The 23,472-nt window shown below is 32.6% G+C and overlaps 1 protein-coding gene across 10 annotated transcripts; it reads left to right on the top strand.

Annotated features, from left to right (window-relative positions):
* Positions 1-9,708: 9,708 nt before the first annotated feature.
* Positions 9,709-23,466, top strand: LOC147389018 (uncharacterized). 10 transcript variants are annotated; one of them, XR_015170554.1, is made up of 8 exons: positions 9,725-9,951; positions 10,906-11,026; positions 16,076-16,207; positions 16,289-16,401; positions 16,482-16,543; positions 22,434-22,479; positions 22,771-22,841; positions 23,342-23,466. XR_015170554.1 is itself a non-coding variant. In XM_086418082.1 (5 exons), the coding sequence occupies exons 1-5, from the start codon at positions 9,933-9,935 to the stop codon at positions 23,352-23,354; spliced, it is 270 nt and encodes an 89-aa protein (XP_086274208.1). In that variant the 5' UTR covers positions 9,709-9,932; the 3' UTR covers positions 23,355-23,466. The 10 variants fall into 10 exon arrangements, 2 of the variants coding, with proteins under 2 accessions (XP_086274208.1, XP_086274207.1); XR_015170553.1 differs by lacking the exon at positions 22,771-22,841 and having other exon boundaries at positions 9,726-9,951; XR_015170555.1 differs by lacking the exon at positions 22,771-22,841 and having other exon boundaries at positions 9,726-9,951; positions 22,419-22,479.
* Positions 23,467-23,472: the final 6 nt, after the last annotated feature.

Here is a 23,472-nt window from a genome sequence, read left to right as displayed (position 1 = left end):
AGATAGACATTCACAGACTTGTTAACTGGATTGTGGTGAATTTTTCTCTCTTTTTGGAGGGGCTGAAATGGCTAACCTAGACTGTCCGTCTGATGGCCAATCTTATGAATGGGCCATGTTGATAGTGTCTTGATCCATGTCGTGCATATACACTATATCAAGGGTTGTGCAACATTGCATAGACTCGACAGAGACCCCAAACACACTTATACTGCACAAGAGAAGAAAAGAATATGTATCAAATAAGAAAACTGAGAGAGCATCAATATGAAACCACATTTACCTTCAATACAGAGAGGTAAGAATCTGAAAGACCAGTATATTTTCCAACCATGGCAATTCTATAATGCAAACATCAGTTGAGCCTTCTTTACCATCCACGGGTATCATAGCTACATGCTCAATCCACTCTTGAATGGCATCTGTAATGTGAGAAATAACCTAGGAAACGAAAAACCATATATAAAATTCAGGATTATATAAAAGTTAGTGAGGTTTGGTAGTAACAATTGAAACACACTTGTATAGTTTTTCCCAAATAATCCCCTCATCTTTCCATGTCAATAACAGACTGTTATACATAAAGAAAAAGAGTTAGTATATTGAAGATTTAGTCCCTCATTACCCACAAGTTTTGAGAAAAAAGATGAAGAAAAGTAATACCTATTAGCACTTTAATACTCCTTGGATCATCCTTTTCCCTCCTCCTTTATCCGGGCTTGAGACTGGCAGTGTAAAACATTAATTTTACAATGGCAGAGTTAAAAAGGGGTTAGTTGACACAAAAAAATTATTAGTTATTAGTTAAACAATATAACTAAAAAAGTAAAAGTACCTTGTAGATAATAGCCTTGTAGTGAGAAGAACATTATGCATATGTAAGTATTCAAGTTCACAATTCTACTACTCTAAATTTGCTCAACAAACAAAAAGAGACACACTAATAGAAGGGAAACATTGCTAGTAGTCGTAAAACTTTAGAGGGGTTATCCAAATACAACTAGCAATACCACTTAGTATCTAGACATATGCCAAAAGAAGGATAACCAGTTCATATTACAAGTAGTGTATAAAATCATACACAAAACTATTGCGAGATAACCCTAATAAAACTTTTCGGCCACATAGTAAATCCGCCTATTCCAACTTCTCCTAGAGTCCCTACAAAAATTGGTTCGTTGGGTAAGAGGGGTGTTTGCTATATGAATGATATCAATAAGAACCTTGATATCGTCTTCACCTAGAGGATGCCCATGAACAATAAAAGGGGTAATATCCATAACTGTTTTTCCTACTGCAACAACATTTCTTCCCCAATCCAATAGTTCGCATGGAATTTCTTTTGTAGAAAATCGTGATTATGCAGTTGAATATGAATCAACTGTTTGGGGTCTTGAAAGTATATGCTATAATAAATATTGATATCAACTTCTATATATATATATATATATTTATATATGTATGACTAAACAAGAAAATGTAATAGTATATACCTCAATGTTCTGAATATTTTCATGTACATCCCCAATGCCTTCTCGTAAACCTTTCACCTCAATTTTGATATTTGTTATTTCCTTGGTTTGCTCAATAATCTTATCTTTCCCTATTAACATTTCTTTCGCAGCGGTTGACCTGAGAATCCGTGTTTTTGAAACATTAGTCCCAACACCACGAACACGTCCCCTCTTATTTGGACCAAACACTTTAGTCAAGGGATCATTGAGAAGGTCTTTGGAACTATCATTTTCAGATTGATTCTTCATGATTTCTTTTATTTTATCTTATAATATTAAACAAATAAATATATTTATGCAAACTGTATAATTTATATAACATTCAATAAACATAAGTTTAAGATGATGATCATACCAAATAAAGGGCGATAGTACTCAAGCTAGCACCATCATCCTTTGAATGCCCTCTAATCAACACTTCGGTCCTCGAAGGGGGATCGCTACCATCTCCTCTTTACCATTTTTATACTTGCATAAATTTCCAGGTATTAATTATGTAGGGCATAACTCAAAGTAAAATAATTTCAATGCTTCATATTGAATTTAATGACAAGTACTAACGATTCGCTGCTTTAATCTTGCGTGGCCATGCCTACTAGTAGTATGATAGATGTTCAAGTTGCTCCTATTTGTCACATTTTTCTTCCTCATTTCTACAATTTTGGGTGCAGCAGTACAATTAACAAATGCTATCCAATTTTCCTGCTTAACATTTAGAGGACAATTTTTCAATCTGTCATCCATATTATTTTATGAATGTCTCGAACATGCTTCTAAGGCCTTGGTACTTGTAGGATGGACAAAGGATGAACTTTCTTTACATGAGAAATTAAAAAACAATAAAGATAAATAGTCACAAAGAAAAAATATATAATAATTAACTAAGATTATTTCAATTGTAATATTATATTACAACTTACAAGTAGTAATTTCCACATCTCATCCTTCTTTCTAGCTGGCACTAAAGGCCAATCCTCGATAGAAATAAGAATGTGGCCCAACTATGCCAACATGCCTTTTTTTCTCCGGAATCTCCACCCATTCCCTTTTCTAGTTATAATGTAATTCAATCGATGATGCTTTTGATCCCAACATAGAGTTGTTTCCCGGATTTTTTGGTAAATAAGTCCCAACCCAAACAAACCAAACTTGTATATCAATTTTTTGGTAAATAGGAACATATCCTAATCTAAGTGATGTTTTGGAAAGCAATAGTTCATATTCAATTGAGTTACAAATTGAATAATCCAAAAAGAAGAATTTTAAGGAAACAAACACACAAAGAACATCTTGAGCTACAAATTGAATAATCCATGGCTCTCACTAAATTTGCCACATCTACGCTCCTAAAAATGTATCAATGAATCTATATATTTGTTTATGGGATCGATTAAGGTTCTATATAAAAATGGGGGAAAAAACTTATTGAATGGGAATATTAACAATAGTTTATTGTGTGTTTTCAGTTGAGCTCAACGGGTATGTATAACCCAGTATTGCCTTTCGGAACCAACTGTAGACATTGTGCATTAGCAGTGATTCATAATGATGAATTATACTCCACTCAACATCCACAAATTCAAGTGAGGTTGCTTCTATGACCACCTTAATAAGAGATATGTTTGTGAACTTTTGAGTTTTAGTATAGATCGATAACTTTGGCTTACCTATGCTTTCAGTGCAAGTCATGGTAATGGCTTGTTGATTTCCATTCGAGTTGTATTTCTAGATCAGGGAAGCTTGCAAATCATGATGATGTCCCAAGAGGAACCTATGACACCACGATTTTTTCAAAATCTATGTAAGACATGACATGACAAACCATGGCTGTGTCTCTGCCATGCCTAAGTAGCAGTTTGACATGCAAGCCAAACATTTCTATCCCGTCTTCTCGGATGCTAGGATCTCATTAAGGACAGTATTAAGTTAACTTATGCCCAAGGGTTTGGGCATAAAAGATGATTAAAGCTCTTATATTTCAATGAGTTTGTCAGTGATGCAAGCATGCAAAGGCCTTTTCTTTGAAGATTTCCGTACTTAGATGGGACTATTGTTAATATTCCCATTCAATAGTTTTTTTCCCTATTGTTATATAGACTGTTTCTAATCTAAAAGAAAATTAGAAACATCAAAATAAGGTTAAGAGATCTAAGATTAAATCTAATGTAAATCAGAACTGTGAGATAATTGAATTAACAAAACTGTGTTTAATCACATCTAAAAGCCTAAATCTTCAATCCAAATCCTAATACAATCTATATAAAGAAAAGAGGGATTAGAGAGAGTATCGAGCCCAAGAGATTGATCGAGAGAGCAACTGAGCGAGAGAAATGAGATCGAGAGGTCGATCGAGGCAGAGATTGAGAGGTTGATCGAGGGAGCGACTGAGCAAGAGAGATGAGATCGAGAAGTCAATCGAGAAAATGACTGAGAAAGAGAGATCGATCGAGGGAGAAACTGAGAGAGCGATTGAAAGAGAGACTGAGATCGAGAGTTTGATCAAGAGAGTGACTGAGAGAGCTACTGAGAGAGAAAGACAAGATCGAGAGTTTGATCTAGAGAGAGAGACAAGATCGAGGGAGCAGCTGAGAGAGAGACAGACAGACAGACAGAGATAGAGGTTCGTTCCAACAAAAGAGATGGATATTGGGTCATTTAAAATACAAATAAAATGGTTTATAAAAGTAAAATGGTTTAATACTGTTTTTAAATAAAAATTGCTTAGTGCTGTTTTAAACGTATGTTCCTATTTTGCAATTTTTTTGTAGTGACAATTCAATTTTTTTAATTTTTTTTGGACTTGATCCAAGGTTTTGAAAATGGATAGCTATCAAACTTTCACGGCACTCACAAATTCAAATTCAGGATTCAACAGTAAAAAAAAATTCCTGACTTTTATCAGTATTCATAGAATTTTGTCCTCTACAACTATGTAGCATCAGATCATGTCATTGGATGCCAAAGGTGAGGTCAACGACCTTTAGTAAGAGTTGAAATCTTACTAAGTTAGGAAGTCTAGTCAGACCCTTAACATTTCTGGGGCAGAGGACGTGTGGACAGTAGGGGCATCAATGGGTATCCATTGAATTGAAATCGAACTGGAACCAAAACTCCCCTGTTCTGATTCTTTTTTTATTGGAACCGATTAGAGCTGGGTCTAAAATGGAACCGAACTGATAGGAATCGGAACCGTTAAGTTCTATCTAGTGGCCACTTGTGGATACCCAGAACCGATTTATTTTTTCATTTCTTTCCACATTAGAGATGATTTTAAGATATTTTTATTTCCAAATAAATGCATATTATATAAAATTCTTTAATTTTTCATTAAATTATCGACTGGAGCTTAAAATGAGTTATTCTTCTAAAAATTTATTACTTTTAATTAAGATAAATTTTTATTTTTGAAGAAAAACATTATTTTGCATCTTTAGTATAACAAATTATAACTAAGTTAATAAATTTTTTGATAATATATTAATTTCTTGAAAGGAAAATAAATTTATAATGAATTGAAAACTTGTTTTCTCATTCAATTCTTGAGAACTGGAACCAATGGGTATCCGTGATTTTTTACGGTTCTGGTTCCATTTATTTTGGAATCTAATATTGTTCGCTTAATTGTGATTCATTTATCGATGGTTACCCGTGATTTTTTACGGTTCTGGTTCCATTTATTTTTTAATCCAATATTGTTCGCTTAATTGAATGTGTGATTTTGGAATCTATATCAATTATGATGTTCTTAAAAACATTTTGAGCACAATCTGTCATAGATTGGAACATTTTTTTCGAAAAGTGAGTCTAGAACTGCCACGCTATTTGTCATCTCTCCACCCCTTAAAGTCCTTACTTCTCCAGGGGAGGCTGAGACCTTTGGACATATGATTAAATCCAACTTCATCTGAAAACTGTGACATTTCTAGCTAACTAAACCTTCTGAATGACCAATCATGACAGAATCACTCGAATCATGTGACCTGATAATCTCCAAAGACAAGTTCGTTTTTGGATCATACATCGAATTGTAAGCCATCCTAATGTTTGGATCATAATGTTTTTTTTTTTTTGGTAGCTTTGAAGATCATTTATAATGCGATCTTTCTAAATCCTACACAAACACCCCAAGGAAAGAAATAAAATAACAAAACTTACCCAAAAAAGGATTAATTACTTTATTTCATAATGATCATTCAAAATAAAATCGACTTAAAATAATAATAAAATGTGTTAAAACAGAATTCATCAAAATTATAAGTTAAACTTTCATGTATATTTTGACTCTTTAAATGGTCAGTTTTCCCGCTCATAAACATGCTTTGTACCTATAATTGTTGTTATTTTTTGTAATATTCATATTAAATTTTTTGAATTAATATAATAACTATTTTGATTTACAATTTCAGAGTTGTGCCTTCAAAAAGTGAGGTGGGAATTTAGGCTTTTGACCCATCTTCTTTAGCTATCATCGTTCTATATAACCTTCTTTGGCTGAAGTTAAGCCCCCCAATTTTAAAAATCGTTCAAGATTGAGATGACTTGGGCGAGTCATGTTGTATTGTTGGAGACCAAAGATGCCAAATCCGAGACTCACTTTCTTCATCGATCTATTTTTGGATTCAATGATTTGAATTGGACTTAAAAAGGGTTTAAAAGAAAAACGTTCTCACTAGAATCATCTCTGTATCCTAAACAAGACAAGACGTGAATATGGGGATTTAAAACCATACAAAGACCTCATTTGACCTACTAAAACCCTAAACCTCATACTTAACTTTCTTTAGAGCCATTTATTTCTCTTGTCCAAGGTTCACATCTAACACCAAGTCCATTTTAATTTTTTTAAGAAAAGTAGCATTCTCATTAGACATGTGCACTTGTTTAAAATATGTGCTAAGTTGGTAACTCAATGGCATGACACCATATGTATTTCTTCAGCAATTTTCTTCTTTGTCTGTTTCATCATCAATCTCCCTATATATGTCACCGTTTCCTCCACCACCATCGTTATGGCTATCTTGGATACTATTGTCACCATCCAATTTTTATGGAACTCAAATGAAAATCACCACTATTATAGAATCTCAGTACCATAAGATATGAGGAAAAATCCTTGAAGGGGAAACTAAACTTTTGTTGAGTCTTATTAATAAAAATTACGTATTTCACGTTGATATAGATTTCAGATTACATAGATTGATTCCACTTCGTACTATCATTGTACTTATTGAAAATCGTAAAAAATATTTTAAAATTTCTTCTAAAAAATGGTAAATATTTTAATGTTTCTAAATTATCATAATCCTATAAGAGTTAACAATGGTCTTCAATAATAAATTCAAACTGAAATTAATCCAACAACATTAAAATAGAATTTTCTTGCTCAGGCTAGATGGTTTTAAAATCCATCAGAGATTCACTCATTCCGAGTCATCATGTATCATTCATGGGCCTGATAAGATGCCAAAATTTAGATGAAGAACACTTTGCTTACTTAGTTAGCAAAGTTTCTTGACTGCATCACATTGCGGCATCCAAAACCATGATCCAATGCCATAGTGTTGCACTGGATACAATTCTAAGAACTTAAAATGAAAATTATTTTTCACCGTTGCATTTTAATTTTGAGAGTTTGGTGGCTGTATATTTTCAGCCATCTTGGATCAAGAGCAAAAAAAATTAATTTTAGATTTTTTCACATGAATGGTAGGTTTTTTTTTTTTTTTTAAATATAAACTCTACAAGGGTGTGGTGTTGGATTTTCAATTCACTAACACTTTCCTTAATAGCATAGTAAGATTTTAAGCCTTACTAAGGGTTCATCTTGCTCAAATGGATTACCACATTAGTAATCTAACACCGCACGCCTCTAGAGTTTTTGAAAAAACTCAGATAAATTTTTATTTTTTTTTCCTTTTTGGACTTGTTCCAATGTTTTGAAAATGGACGGCTACTGAACTGCCACCTATCTCCCAAATTTAAATTAAAATTCAACAGGGAAAAACAACTTTTTTGGATTTTTTTCAAAGTTCATAGAATTTTGTCTTATACAACCCTAAAGCATCGGATCATGGTTTTGGATGCCATAACTAGAGCCCAAGTACCATTATTGGGAATTTAAAATCAATTAAGGAACTTATTGGACCCGCTTAAACCCTAAACCTTAGACTTAACTATCTTTAAGGCTATTAATCTCTCTTCTCAAAAGTTTGCATGTAACCCTCAATCGATACCTTTTTTGCTTAAGAAAGGGCTCATTCTCATGAGACGTGTGCATTTGTTATATTTAAGAAAGATTAAACCTAGGTAAAGCCTTGATTTCTTGTTAAGAAAAATATTTTGTAAGCTCTGATAACTCAATGGCCTGACATGATATGTAATTCTCTTACAATTTTATTTTTTCTTGATAAGGAACATTCTTCAAACACCCATTTTCAATTGTTTGACTAATTTAAAAATACAAAGCATGTGTCACCATTAATCTCCTTATACCACCATCATTGTCGTTATCTTTGATACTATCGTCTCCAATTTTTATGGAACTCACATGACAATCACCACCATTATATAATCTCTCCTACCAAAAGATAAATAAGAAAAAGAATTTCTTAAAACAAACTAAAATTGTATGGATAGTAGTATTGACCATAAATATTATATCTTTCACGTAAAAATAGATTTTTAGGTAATATAATTTGACTCCACTTCGAACTAATTAATTGAAAATTGTAAAACCTATAAAAATAGTAATTTCAAAAAAAAATAAAAATTGATAAATATTTTAATGTTTCTTAATTTTATAAATAACAATACTTAACAATGATATTCTAAAATAACTTTGAAGTCAAAATATTCTAACATCACTAAAAGAATTGGTCAAAGAAGTAGATCATATACACCCTGGGTTTAAAACCCACTTCCTACACCTCATAATCTTGGCACATAAATCTCACATTAAATGCTCTTCCAAAAGAATATTTTTTGATGGGTACGTGTTAAGATGCATTAAATACATCTTCAAATTTTATTTTCCTACCTAAAATGCACTAAATAAAGTTAAATGCACCTTCAAAATTTATTTTCTTACCTAAAATTCACTACAAAAATTAAATGCACCTACAAATTATTTTCCTACCTAAAATGCCATAAAAAATAGAAAAATACTCTGAAAAGTTTATTTCCAATGTTTTATTTAATGCACTTTTAAATGTGCCCCAAGGGCACACGTTAACAAAACCATTTTTTGATACTGGTGGCAAGATTTGAGGTGTTAGAGGTCGATTTTAACCCTCCACCCTAGGTTTTACAATCTATATGTTTTACCAAAAAATTAAAATATGGAAACTCGAAATGTATATTTTGATACTAAAAAACAGTTAAATGTTCTTTAAACATGCTCAACAGTTTTTACCTGTTTTCTTTGTTTTTATATTCACCATAAACTTTTTTAATTAATAAAATAATATTCATTTTGATATACAATCTCGAAGTTATGTACATTTAAAATTAATGTGTGCATTTAGCCTTTTTACCCATCTTTTTTTTATCACATTGTTATTTATAATTATATAAGGAAAATGCTAAAGTGATTGTCAAGACACTCCATTAGACATTGAGTCAATGTGGAAGTGTTGATGGAACTACTGATGTTTTTCTTCGAGAGACAACATGAAAAAAGCCCATATTTCATGGATGAAGGCGTTGAATTTTTCATTATTGACTATTTTTTTCTTGATGGGTTGAAATCATCAAATTAATGAAGGATGAGAGAAATTTGATGGCTCTAAACTGTCGAATATTAGGAACATCCAAATTTCAACGGCCTTATATTGAAAAATTTTGATTTCTAAAATTCATGGGCCTTGGCCCATCGAATTTTGTTGTTGAATTCTCCAATTTTCGATAGTGAGATAGAAGTGAAAAGCATATACAATTATGTGGACACCTCCACATTATCTCAATGTCTAACATAGTGTCTTATGCCGTCACTATAGGATGATTCTATAAATGATGATCACCTTCTCAAACTGGATGGTATTAAAATCTATTTCATGAGCAAGATAAGATGATTAAATAAATCAGGATTTATTTTCTTTTTATTTTTCAGTTTTTGACTTTTTATATTCAAATATCTTAATGAAACTTAACAATCTTTGGAAACCAGGTGACTCACCCGAGTCAAAATGGGGATTTACAAGTATATAAAGAACTTATGGGATCCACCAAAACCCTAGCTTACCCCTAACACCTCGGAGTAAGACCTAACTTTCTCCATCAGAACCATTACTCTCTTCTTCCAACGTTCTTATCTCACCCACAAGCCCTTGCCCATGTCCTGTTTTTTCCTCTATCTCTTATGTTAACCTAGTTATCAAGAAAACTTAAACTTTTCAGTCTCCATTAAAGGCTCGGGCGAGGATGGAGCGATTTTTCCGAGGTGAGTAGATTTTCTCGCTTTGATCTATAGTTTTTTTTATTTGGTTAAATGTTTGGTTGTTGTTTTGTTTAATCGAAAGCTTCTTCCACTGTTTTCAGACTAGATGGCTGTGTTTGATTAAAGTATTTCTTCATTCTTGTACTACCAATGAATCTTGAACTATATTTAGCCTATCAAGTGTTCAAAATAGATTGAAAAAGTAGAAATTTGATCGTTAAAATATAATTTAACTATCGATTTGGTTTTTTAATAATTTTTCTGTAAATTCTATTTTCTTTTTTTTCAAAAGAAAAAATTAGGGTAAATTACCATTTCGTGAGCTGAATATGAAGAAACTCCGATTTCGACTCACTGTTCATTTTTATCCCCAAACTATGATGATCTCACTAGTTTAAAGTAGCTAAAAACTGAAAAATATGAGATCGTCGCTTTTATAAACAGTGAGTTTGTCACTTTAAAAAACCTACGAAAGTTGATCATGGTTTGGGAAATTTCTCAAAAAATTATATATGGAGTTAAAAGTTGCTCTACATGTCTCAAAAGCTTCTTTCACTATTTTCAGTCTAGCTGTGTGTATTTAATTGAACTATTTCTTAATTCCTGTACTCCCAATAAATCTTGAACTCGGTTTAGCAGATTCAGGTGTACAAATTAGGTTGAAAAATTAGAACTTTGATTGTTAAGATATAATTTAACTCTCGATTTGGTTTTTAAAAAAAGTTTTTTTTTTTCTGTTAGCTATATCAAAAAAGTCTCCTTTTATTCTGATAAATTAGTTATCGGAAACAAACACAGTGTTAAGTGTCTTTAGATAAGGAGATATCCAATGAAGATGCCTTTTAATAATGCGTAGGCTCTCTGGTTTTTTGGATCATGACCTTTGACACCAGTTTTAAATTTATTTACTTTCTCATTGTTGAAAAGTGTGATCTTTATTAAATTTTGTGTTTGTAGGTCAATTGAAGGATGTTTTCATAGAGTCCTTCAAGATGATAGAGCTAAATTGGATGATCTGCACTGCAATCATGAGGTCACTGGTCCGATCCCAGTTTATAAGCAAATGGAAGGTCAACAGGTACTATTCCTTTCGTTCAAATTAAGATGTTTGTATGGTTTTGCTGGTGTGGTGGATGTCTTCTGAAAAACTGTTTTCATTCTTGTTTTCTTGTTATTTTCTTACAATATTCTGTAGTTGTATTTTAAAGCATTTTTTTAAAACTAATTTTTAAAGTATAAGTTTATTGTATTTCATTTAAAACTTCTGTTTTTTAATCAAGTATTTAAAAAAAATGGAACCTGGAACTGAATCAAAGCCAATCAAAACTCAAAAGCTCAGGTTGGGTTTTAACTTTGATGTTTTCTAAAAATCAGAACTGAACCTCAATTATTAGGTTTGATCCTAGTTTTTGCAAAACTTGACATATATAAATATCTCACCACTGTTTTATAATTGATGACTTACCCTATGACACATCTTTGTTGGAAGAATAAAAAAATGACCTATGAGCCCTCATTTTCAATCTCAAGCCATAACTTCTCATTTTTCTTCCAAAACTCAAGGATAATGTTTTTTTTTTTTTCTAACTCATTCAATACATCATCTTCAACTATTTAGGGAAGAGCATTTGAAAAGACAGGGTTATCTCAAGTATTCAACAAAATGTAAAACATCACTATCTTTTCCTTACATATCAAACTTGAAAACATAGGTAAGAACTTTTGAAAGTCAACAAATTCTGCAAAAATATAGTAGTATTTTTTTTTCAAATGTAATTGTTTGGATGCAGATCCTTTTGTGTCCTTTGTATTTTAATTGTCGAAGCTTTGTCAGATGCATGCATGGTCATAGGCTCTATCCATTCTCAAATGACTAATAAATTAGGAACTTATAATATGGTTATTTGAACATCAATCTTCCTCTTTATCCTTTCTCCTAAACCCTCTCCATATCAAATGTTCCCACACACACCACTGTCACTGACAGCCCAACTCCATCATCGTCTTAGTGCAATCATTACAACTATCACTGCCATCATTATCATTTTCTTCAATGTTGTTGTCACCTTCCCATTTTTATTGTAGTCACATGAAAATCACCACTATAGATCCTGCTACCAAAAGAAATAAGAGACAATTCTCAAGAAGAAACTAAAATTTTACTAATAATCTGAATGATATAAATTACATCTTTAACTTAGATCTTCAAACTCATAATGATTCATTTTTTACTATTAATGCACTTACTAAAAATTGATTGTGAAACTTTTTAAAAATGGTAAAGGTTTAATATTTCTAAGACTTCTTTAAAGCTATAATAATTAATGACAATATTATAAAAAAATATCTGAACTCAAAAGAAACTGAAAACGTTAAAATATAATTTATCCAAGAAGCTGTCGTAACCTAGGGAGAATGCTAAAAATCATCTCCCACGATGGTGCCTTGTACTTGCACTTTAGATCTCGTGACTCGACTAGTAGATGGTGATATCGCTTCCATCAAAGACGTGATCTTCTTGTTCACTTATCCTGATGGCAGAGAGGCTGACGCCTCTGTTTTGGATCTAGGGGTGTGTTGCCTTTCTCTTCTTCGGTTAGGTTTCCAAAGAGGTCTCGGTGAAAGGTGACTTCAAAATTCTAGTCTCATTCTCCCCTTCCCTTGATTCATGATCCACATATATTAATGCTCCAGTAAAAGAATTTTTTTATTGGTAGAAAAATTCATTCTACTAAAGGAAAGGATGGTCATAACCTTAAGGGAAGTCAGGAATATTTTAATACTAAATGTAATCTCCCAAATGAGGTGGAAACAACTGATAGGGGGTAAAAATCACTTTGGCAGAAATCTTAGGGAATTCAATTGAAACACTTTGGCAGCCAATGTGTCATGGGTCAATGGTTACCATGCATCCAAAATTCGAATAGAACAACTGTATAGCATGGTAATGTGTAATTAGAAAATTCAAATTGAGGTAGGTTTAAAATCATGGTGGTACAGTCTTTCCATGTGGTCGCCTATCAGAAAGACAAAATAGAACTCCCAATGTATGTAACGGTTCTCTAAACCTTCCATTTATGTGAACTGTGAATACTGACTTTCATTTTAGTAAGTCTTTGGTGACAAACAAGATTGGATTTCCTGCATTTATAGTAAAGTAAGTACATAGTTGGATTACTAGTTATCACCATTGAAGAGAATGCTTCATTTTGTAGATATAAATATCTGTAAGTTTATCATTTTTAGTTAATATATCTGCCTGGTTCTACCTATAGGATGGTGCTTTGACTTCTAATCCCTAGCATAATGACAAGAGAATGCTTCATTTTGTAGAAAATATAGAAATGTGTATTTCATATTTTAATAATAGAATTATATATTTGCAACAATTGTACGAGTAGATAAATAATTAATTGATATTAATAGAATTTGAGGTTAAAACCACTCCTTCTAGGGCAGAAGAGTGAGATGAACAACATGATCGCAAATTGTGGAATAACCTGACAGAGACAAAAAAAAATTATAAGTGAAAATAGCTTTACTAATTCGATATATATCCCACGGTTTTTGTTGGACATTTTAGATACCCCTCTATTTCTAATTGATGACAGATCCCTTGACCACTAATAAAAAATGACTTGATATGCAAACCACTTGGCAAAACCCTTAATTCCCCCCCCCCCTCGACGTGAAAATCCCAAATTTTAACAAAATAAATTGTTGGACCTAGCCTATCGAATTTTAATACCCAAATTCCGTGGCCAATGGTCCACAAAACACATTTTGCGATTGCCACTCTCTGTCTCTCTCTCACTCACTCATTCTCTATCCCTATTCCTCCCTCGATTTTGTCTCTTGATCGATCTCATCTCTCCCTCTATTTGATCTCTTGATCTTTCTCTATCTGATCGCTCAATCTTTGATTGCTCGAAGTGATCTCTCGATCTCTCAACATTGGAAATGATGGAGCGAAGAAGTTCTCTGTTATTTTTTAAGGTGAGTTTCTCTTTCTCCTTTCTCTCAAGTTGATGGATTCGTAATGCTGTTCAAGTTGTTGAAGATGAGATCTAGGATTTCTGATTCCACAAAATATATTAATTTTGGTTTTCTATTTCCCAAATGTGTTAATTTTGCACGAAACAAAACCTAAGAACAAATAAAAATTTGATTTATTTATCGAAGAGTTGTTCTCATATTCTTCAAGTTGAAAGGTAATTTTGTTATTCGATTTCTTCTTTTCCACTTATTAGGATTTCATATCATTTTAATTTGATTTACAAAAATGAAATACATGAACATCAACACTATTTCTTCTCCTGTCGATCAGTTTTAGAGTTTTTTGAAATCTGCGAGATTTTGATCATCTGTTGGTGTTCTTAATCTTTAAAAGAGTATGATTCAATTGCTTCGTTATCATGTTTTAGGATTTTATTAAACCTTATAAGCTTTGGAGATCACATAAGTTGTTTCAAAACAAATTTAGAATTTGAGATTTTGTTTCGATACTCAATCTAAATATTTTAGTGATCTGTCGATGATTATGGATTGGATGTTGTAGGGTTGTTTGATTCCTTATTTAATTTTCATACAATTTTTTCGTTGATGATTATAAGATTCATTGTTTTAACATTGCTCTCAGATTTGTTGATTTTCTAGAAATTAATTGCATTTCTCTAACTAATATTTTAGATAAAAATAGATCATTTATGTGATGTTTTACATATTTATTATATGTTTTTTTTGTTCTCAGTGGATGTCATATATAATGCTTTGTTTGTTTACTTTTTTTTTTTTTATAATGTTGAGGCGCTTCCTTATTGATTTTCTATTTGCAATCCATCTCTAGTAATCTCTCTATTGTCCAACAAAGACTCTATTTTCGAAGAACTTCCCCTGTCAAACACTCTATACAATCGTATTATTGTGTCAAAACTTGGCAACACACTTTATGAAAGAAATCTCTAATTGCTAGAGCCTTCTTGTACCTAAGGATCAAGCTAGTGGTGTTGAACTAAAAATATGAATGATTCCTATGCTTCCTAGAACTAGAAGAATTCCAAAACTTGTTGACTAGCTTTTTTACCTGTTCATCCAAGTATTAAATTATTTGAGATATGGAAATACATGGATATGACCATCTTGTGGAATCCCATATTGTCATCATCATGTGATCAACTAAATCCCCAAAATGCCTGTACATTGGTCAATTAAAACCTCAAACGTTCGACGAATCAAATGATCTTTAATTAAAACTTATAGAATCCTATAGGATTCTCATGTTAAAGGTTTATTGTAAATACACATAGAAAAATCATAGGTGCCAACACATACTCACATACCATGAGATCAACTTGTCCTTGATGGAAAAACTCGTATCTATAAAAATGATCATTGTGCTTGTGAGGGATGTGGAGATTGGGGAACAAGTTGTCCCCAAGCTCACTTCCTATAGTCCTAGAAAAAATAATAGGTTTACTAGAATCTGACGCAGCTGCATCATTCAAAGCTTTTTCATACCTATACTTATATTGATTGACAGTCTTGCATTCTACAATTGGATACAAAGGTGGTGCCTCCCAAGGAACCACTCTTCTAGCTTGGCATAACATCATGGAATTTCATATCACACTCAAATCGTATATTTTTTCTAATGAAAGCTCCCCATATCTCAAATCAGAAGGTACATCTGTATTTTTAACTATTTTCATCTAACTTTTTAAGATAAAGATTTCCTAGAGTTCTTTTAGATGCCTACCATACTAGTCTAATTACAATTGGAATTAAAATAGTTAATCTGATCTTGCAAGGAATACTGATGGATAGCCCTGAATCTCATGTTGTTCGGTACAACTACTATATGATTTTCCTGGATTAATAAGTAATTTGTGTAATGGTTCACATTTATTGATATTGTGAACTTTTCTGTTTAACCTCAATGCAAAATCAATCTTTCTGCACATGCATATTGAATTGCCGTAATGCGTTAAATAATACACTTGTAATTTATAGGCGACATGTGATTCAAATGCAAATGACAAAATGAGGAACCCTAGTCAAAATTCTTTTTGTTTTTATCTGAAATTGTTAAGTGCTTAAGAAGCTTAGAAAATGTTATTATTTTGTGCAGTTTTACTACGATCCAATTGAAGACCATCAATTTAGATCATTGAAAGAGGTGGAATTTTGTGGAATTTTACGTGAAAACTGGAATTCGTCCATTCAAGAGGGAAAAAAAAAGAATGCTAAAGCTAACATTGTGGTGAGCTGAAGAATATCTCCTTATTTTTTTAGCAGATCCACCAAGAATTTACTCCTTTTATGGTTTCTAACTGGCATGCAGTGGTGTTTCCTTTACAATCTTTGGATAACTCTAAGCCCTGTGAAGCAAATGGATTAAACTGGAACAATATGAACGGGAAAATATCTTCTTCAAACTTTGACTCTGTCAAAAAGGTAAGATTGGTTCTTACCAGTGATGCTGAAAGATCAAAGTTGGCATTTGTGGTGATGAAAGGGTTCTGGATTCCTGTCAGTGTGAATGGGCTACAACTTTTACGTCTTTTCCCCATTGAAGTATTGGCACCTCATTCCAAAGGTATCTTGATTACTCACATTGTTTCTATAATTGAGTAGATCAATGCAATTTTTTTCCAGATATTAAATGGTATGTGGGCCCATATGGAGATTAATTAAGGTTGGGGGACGGACTTTTTGAGATCATTATCACGAAAATTCTTTCCTTGGCTCATATTTTTTGTAATGTTGGTTCCACAAACTTATGTAAAAGATCTTGTGCACAAAATCGTGTATCATAGAACTATTGTAGGTTTATTCAGGATTGGGACAAAATTATAAAAAAGCACTCTAAATAACTTAAATATCATGTTGTCATCGTGTAATCGCTTCAACCCCTTTTCACTAAATAGTTTAGAAGAGTCCGATTGGTAATTAGGGGATTTTCTGAGAATTGGGAGTCGCCACCTAGGTTAGATATAGGAACAAAAAATAATGTCAAATGGATATGGATCGATCCACGGATCAGAGAAATAGGTAAAGGGTTAGATTACAGGTTTTGGAAGGTGTTAGGCACCGAATCCGCCCGATCAAGATGATCGTTCTTTACTACGATCCAAAATTATCCTATGGTCAACATGCACAGATTAAAATTAAATAAAGGTCTAATCATCATAAAATTATATCGGATTTGCTAAATGAATCTTATGGCTAAAATTGTTCAATTATTACATGATTCTTCGAATTCCACAAAAAGGGAAAATTTTGAAAAAAGCCCTAATCATATCATATATTCTGGAGTTCACATGGCAATATGTTCCAAATCATCTGAAATAGGAACTTATGAAAATTCTCCAAATAGGAAAATTGTGAATATGAAACTGATAAATTGGTAACTTGTGGAGTTTCTAAATAAGAAATTTGAAATTTCTTAAATTAGAAATTTAACAATATATGATGAATTTCAAAATTAGAAATTTATAAAAATGAATTCTCCAAAATAGAAAGTTTCAAAAAAATATAAAATTTTCGAATTAGAAAATCTTGAATTTCCATGAACACGAAATTTTCAAATAGGATAATGCATAAACTTCTTAATTGGGAAAAATGTGAAATCTCTAAATTAAAAATTTATGAATGTGTTTTCCCAAGATAGAAAATTATGAAATTTTCATACTAGAGATTTTCAAAAATGAATTTCTCAAAATAACAATTATGAATATAAATCTTTCAAATGAGGAAAGTATGAGCACATGGTAACTCAACAAATCGGCGAACTTCAATATCGCACACCCCCCAAGTGCATGAATCTTAAAATTGATGAAATTCAAAATCATGTAAAATTATTAAATCAGGAAAATATAGGCATACATGAATCTCGAAATTAGCAAAACTCTGAATCATTTAATTATCAAATCAAGAAAATTATGCACATACATGAATCTCAAAATTAGCCAAAATCAAAATCACGTAAAATCATCAAATCATGAATCATGTTAGCAAATTCATGGGTTGGAGATTCACATGTCAAATTTCTAAGTTGGGGATCTCGTGAACACATAGCAAATCAACGAACCGAGAATTCATATACATAAAAATTTTGAATAAAAACATTGTGAACACGTGGCCAATCAACGAATAAAAAACTCATGTGTACATGAAAAATTTTGAAACCTCAAAAAAAGTTAAGGATACGTGATACACGCTACGAACACATTGATTAAAGTTAGACCATCATCCATACACAATAGAAATGAGAAAAGGAGGAGAAAGAAAAAAAAATGAAAATACAAAATAAAATAAAAATAAAAAAAAAAAATAAAAAATAAAAAATAAAAAATAAAAAATAAAAATAAAAATAAAAAATAAAAATAAAAAATAAAAAATAAAAAATAAAAAATAAATTGAACTTACCTCCACGATAGAGTTGTCACTGCGGTGCTTTCCTTTAGATAGAACTCGAAATAGCTTGAGAAAAGAAAGTTGGAAGATGACGAGATGAGGGCTGTTGTGAGTTGATCAAGAAAACAAAAAATTGTAGACAATGGCTATTGTAGAAGCTGCTACTATGAGTTGTGGTTGTGCTGTCAATCAAGAGAAGGAAAACAATTATTGCCTATGCTGTTAAGGCATTGTGAAGTAAAAAAGGATAATGGTTGTGCTATTGGCTTTCAAAGGAAGAGAAAGAGATGGCTAAGGGCTGTTGCCCTTATGGGATGAGATGGAAAATTAAAACGAGATGGCTGGGGCTGTTTGGGACATTCAAGAGAGGGAGAGAGCAACGTTGCTGTTGTACAAAGTTGGAGAGGGTGAGAGCGGTGTTGCTGCTGTTGGGAATTGGAGAGGGAGAACGTGAGAGAGAAAGGAGGACAGAGAGAGGGTGGTGAGAGAGAGCAAGGATTGTAGAGGAAGCAGCCAAGTAAATCCCTCTTCTCTCTTCTTTCTTCTCTTTCTTTCTTTCTTTTTTGTTTGCTGTCCAAAACAAGGATTGAACTAAAAAGGTAGATGAGCAAGAGGAGAAGAAAGAGATAGAGAGAGATGAGGACGGGGAGAAGAACGTGAGAGAGATGAGGGAGCTAGGATGTGAGAGAGATTAGTAAAAGGAGAAGAACATGAGAGATGAGGGAGCAAGGACGTGATAGAGATGAGTGTAGAGAGAGAGGGAGCCGAGAATAGACATCTGGTCAGTATTTTTCATTGGAAAAGAATAACGTTCAACAGTCTCTCCTTGGAGAAAAGGGAGAATATTCAGCAGTATCACATTGGGGAAGAGGGAGTTCCCTTCTTTTAAAACATGGGAGAGAGCCAAGGGGTTGTTGCTGAGTCGATAGATTGAGAGAGAGAGCATGCGTGGGATGAGAGAATGTTAGGAAGATAGCTCCCCCAACAACGTATAGAAGAGCCTTTTATAAGAATAAGTTTCTATTTTTTGTTTCTTCTTTCTTTTTTTTGTAAACTTAAATGGGCAACGATACCATGTTATTTGCACTTCGATAATCCTTCATTGAGTAAACCTTGATTGATTGATTTTAATTATTTTCGATTTTTAATGATCATTTTGATTTTAATTGGGATTTTATGGATTAATTGAGTTTAATTCGACTTTTAACTGGTTGATTAAATTTTGATTTGGACCTTATTGATCGATCGATTTTTAATTTGAATTTTGTTGGATCGATTAAATTTTGGTTTGTCTTTAATTGGTTGATTTGACTTTAAATTTATTTTCGATTTGATTTTGAATTTTAGTTTGAAATTTCTTTGATTGATTTTGATTCAATTTAGACTTAAATTTTTAATTTGATTTTGATTTTAATTTAAATTGTTTGATTAAATTTTTTATTTGACTTTTAATTTGATTTTGCTTTTAATTTAACTTTTTTGATTAATTTTTAATTTGATTTTGATTAAATTTTCATTCTGGTCGAGGATGTTTCAATTTTTATCATGTTTTCCTAAGAATCAGGGTCTTTAGGTCAAAGTCGGACATTGAGGGGCATTTCAGTCATCTTTTCATTTCTCATAAATTTTTTTGTTTTCTTTGATTTGGTTCTCATTAGACTTGAAACCATATTTTGAGTGCAATGGAGGTACTTTCGAAATTCATGAGAGGTATTTTCGTCATTTTGATAATATTTGTAGATTTTAACGAATTTTGGCGTGAGATTTCTTTCAATCCTAACGTGATTATTTCTAAGTTTCGAGATCGAATTTTCTTAGCATCACGATGCCTCTAGGTTATTGAAATATATAGCAAACCTAAGCGTACGCGCTTGCTAAATCGAGTGTAAGGTGTAGCAATCCTAAGTGTACGTAAATTTTTATGTCGAGTCATAACAAATAATGGAGATAGAAAGAGTAGAAATGGAAAGATTGGGGACAGTACTCACAAGTCTTCGAGTTCTTTGCGCTCATCATTAGGCATTCACCACAACCAAAGGACGAATTGTCGAATTAGGCAAATGCAAAATTGGGGTGTCTACACATCGTTTTCTATACATCATAAAAATAATTGGGTCATGAATCCCATTAACTCTATTATGGACCATATCTTTAGTCAAGGCACATTATTTTATTTATTTTCATATTAACTCCCATCCAAATCGTTTGTAGGCTTCCTCTTGTCCTTTTATTACCCTCGACATCACACTGAAACAATCTTCACTGGTGATGTTATTGATCTTATTTGCACATGCCCAAACCACCTCAAGCAACTTTTCCTTATTTTATCTGAAGCTACTTATAAATTTCCTTGAATATACTCATTTTTGGTTTTGTGTTTCTTGATCTTGCCACTCATCCCTCGCAATATCCTCATCTACGCTATGCTCATCTAGCAACATGTTTCTCAACAACTCAACACGTGTTGACTAAAAAAATTATATTTTCTTGCATGAACCGTAAGATGCCCAAAAGTTCTAGATAAATGTTAGCTATGATCTACACGAAAGCTTTTATCAGGTTGAAAATAAAATTAACTTCCCTTATGCACTCCCCTCACATCTGTCTGGTATACCTGATATTATTGGAAAATAAAATATAATATAAATGCTAATAGGAAGATGATGCACTGCTCGATATAAGTTGATTCACTGCAATTTCAAATACTATCTTTAAGGATTTAACAAGCATATGACCTATTGGTGAATGTACAAATGGTTTGTTAAATCCAGTACTTTTTTGTAATCTCTATTTCTATCTTCTCCCATGTTAATTTGGTGGATAGAATTTAGAGAACATCTTGAAGTTGGCAGCTGAAGATGTTTCCTTCCCCACAACAACGAAGACTCTAAAGTTATTTGTAGCAACTCAGAGGGGATTGGCCATGAACAATCATCTGCACATAACTCACACCATCATCATCTTTGGTGCCATTCTAGGCACCTATTTAAACGATGCTTCTCATATCCTCCCCATGCGAAATTTCGTGATGGTGGTCTCACATTGCCATATACCGAATATGGTGCTGCCTGATTTCTTGTTTCGGGAAATTTTTGAATAGGCTAAAGGCCATTGTCCCACCTTCATGGGCATCGTGAATGTAGAAAGTGCACTCCTCCCTTCTCAAGTTTTTACTTACCATTTTATTTTTCTCCCCCCTTTACTTTCATATCTCAATTTGGTAAATAGTCAATGATACACTGTTACCCTTTCTTTGAAATAGCATAGGATTATGTTAATGAATAAGCTACAGTACTTAAGTTTGATTACACTTTTGTGCAGTATATATCATCATAGAGAGAAATATACATCAGAACAATGTTTTTCTTTTTTGTTTTTTCTATTTAACTTTATCCTTGCTTCCTTGATTTTTTTTCTTTTTTTTCTCCCCCGATAACGACAGTCAGCTTTACTAGAGTACCATTTATGGTACTTGATGCTATGCTACTGAAAGAATCCCTTCGCCATCTTCTCATAATTGTTACCAATAGAACTGTATGGCATTCTAATCCCAATTTTTTATCTTGAAGACTCACTTGCAGCCAATGAGATTCATATAAGCTTGACTAGGGATGAGACCATTTCTGATTCTAGAGAAGAGGATAAAAGTTTGCCAGTATGGCTTCACATCATTTAGGATCCCTTAGAGCCTGTGTATCACAATTAGACTCTGTGATAGAGCGATAACTAAACCAAATGATATGCAAGAACAATACAGGGTGAAGATATTGTCATCGACCTGCAAATGTTTGCCTGAAACTGAGCTCATGATGAGTAGAGTGAAGTCTAAATTGTTGTGAACTGGTTCATTATCGAGAAGAAAATCCCGAAATCAGGCTTCCAGCCCTTAAGCAACAATTAGATGTTTGTTTTATTAATTCCCCACTGACCCAACAAAAGCACTTATCACATGAAGTTTGCATAATTCTGGTTTTAACGCTTATACATAAGTCTCACAATTAACAAAAAATGTATTCAGATTTATGCAATCTTTTGCATTACCTTAGCCATTTTAGTTTCTTGTTCTGCAGGATTTTGCATGCTATTCCTTCAAATGAAGCCATTGATACTGTTGAGGTTAGCCCATTTTAATTTCTAGTTCTGCTAATGGATGCACATTATTACCACTACTACTGCTTGCACTGTTACCCTTTATAATCTTGGGTTTTCTTAGATTTTGATCGTGTGTTTTCTAGTTCTGGTTTGAATTTTTATGGGATAACAGATAATAGTTATGATTGTAAATGTGAATTGAGTTTGTGGTGAGATATATATGACCTCTCAATTTTTAAAATATTCTTTGAAGCTCATCATCTAATAATTTTCTACAAGAAAATATTTGACGGGTTGGTCCATCAAATTTGACAGGCACCCCTCCCTATTCTTTCTTTCAACCTTCTAAACCCTTGGAAGCATGAGTTTTTAGGGGAAAAAACAAGGTAACCTTGGTTATTTTGTTCTCATTGGTTGTTAAGAAGGGATGCAATAGAAAATTTGAGTAATTAATTAAGAGAGTTTCTATTGCCACACCAACATTTGCTGATGCCACCCCAAGTGCTAATTATTGGGTGATTTACATATGAATTGGGGTGGCATTGGCAAAAGTTGGTGTGGCAATATAATCCCTCTTAAACGAATACCAAAATCAAAGGTTGAAGACAACGATTCTTTGGGGGAAAAAATCAAGGTTTTGTTTTTTGGTAAGAGGTTCAAGAAGAAAAGTTACTAGTTTGAAAATCAGACACTATTGCGAGAAGGGAGGTGTGGGGTATGTCATTAGTTTGCAAATTCAGTGGCATCTCAAATAAGCACAAAAATAAGAGGTGTATGAATAAATTATCCTATATAACATCTAAGATTAGTGTTGAATGTTTTACTTCAAACATTAATCCCATTCAACTCAAATTCTTCTGTTGTATTTTCTTTTGTTGGATTTCAGGTTTATCAGGTGACATCATAATGACTTGCGGCGCCAGATGTGGTGAAACATGGAAACAAAAAAGTTAAAAGCTGAGATGGTGATGGTTTGAGGAGATGAGAAGTTAGGAGCTGATGAAATTGATGGAAAAT

The sequence above is a fragment of the Akebia trifoliata genome, chromosome 12 (genome assembly GCF_017979445.1).
Source record: "Akebia trifoliata isolate Shusen 1 chromosome 12, ASM1797944v1, whole genome shotgun sequence".
Lineage (NCBI taxonomy): Eukaryota > Viridiplantae > Streptophyta > Magnoliopsida > Ranunculales > Lardizabalaceae > Akebia > Akebia trifoliata.
The sequence above is the reverse complement of the archived record's forward strand: the minus strand, read 5'-3'. Positions and strand labels throughout refer to the sequence as shown.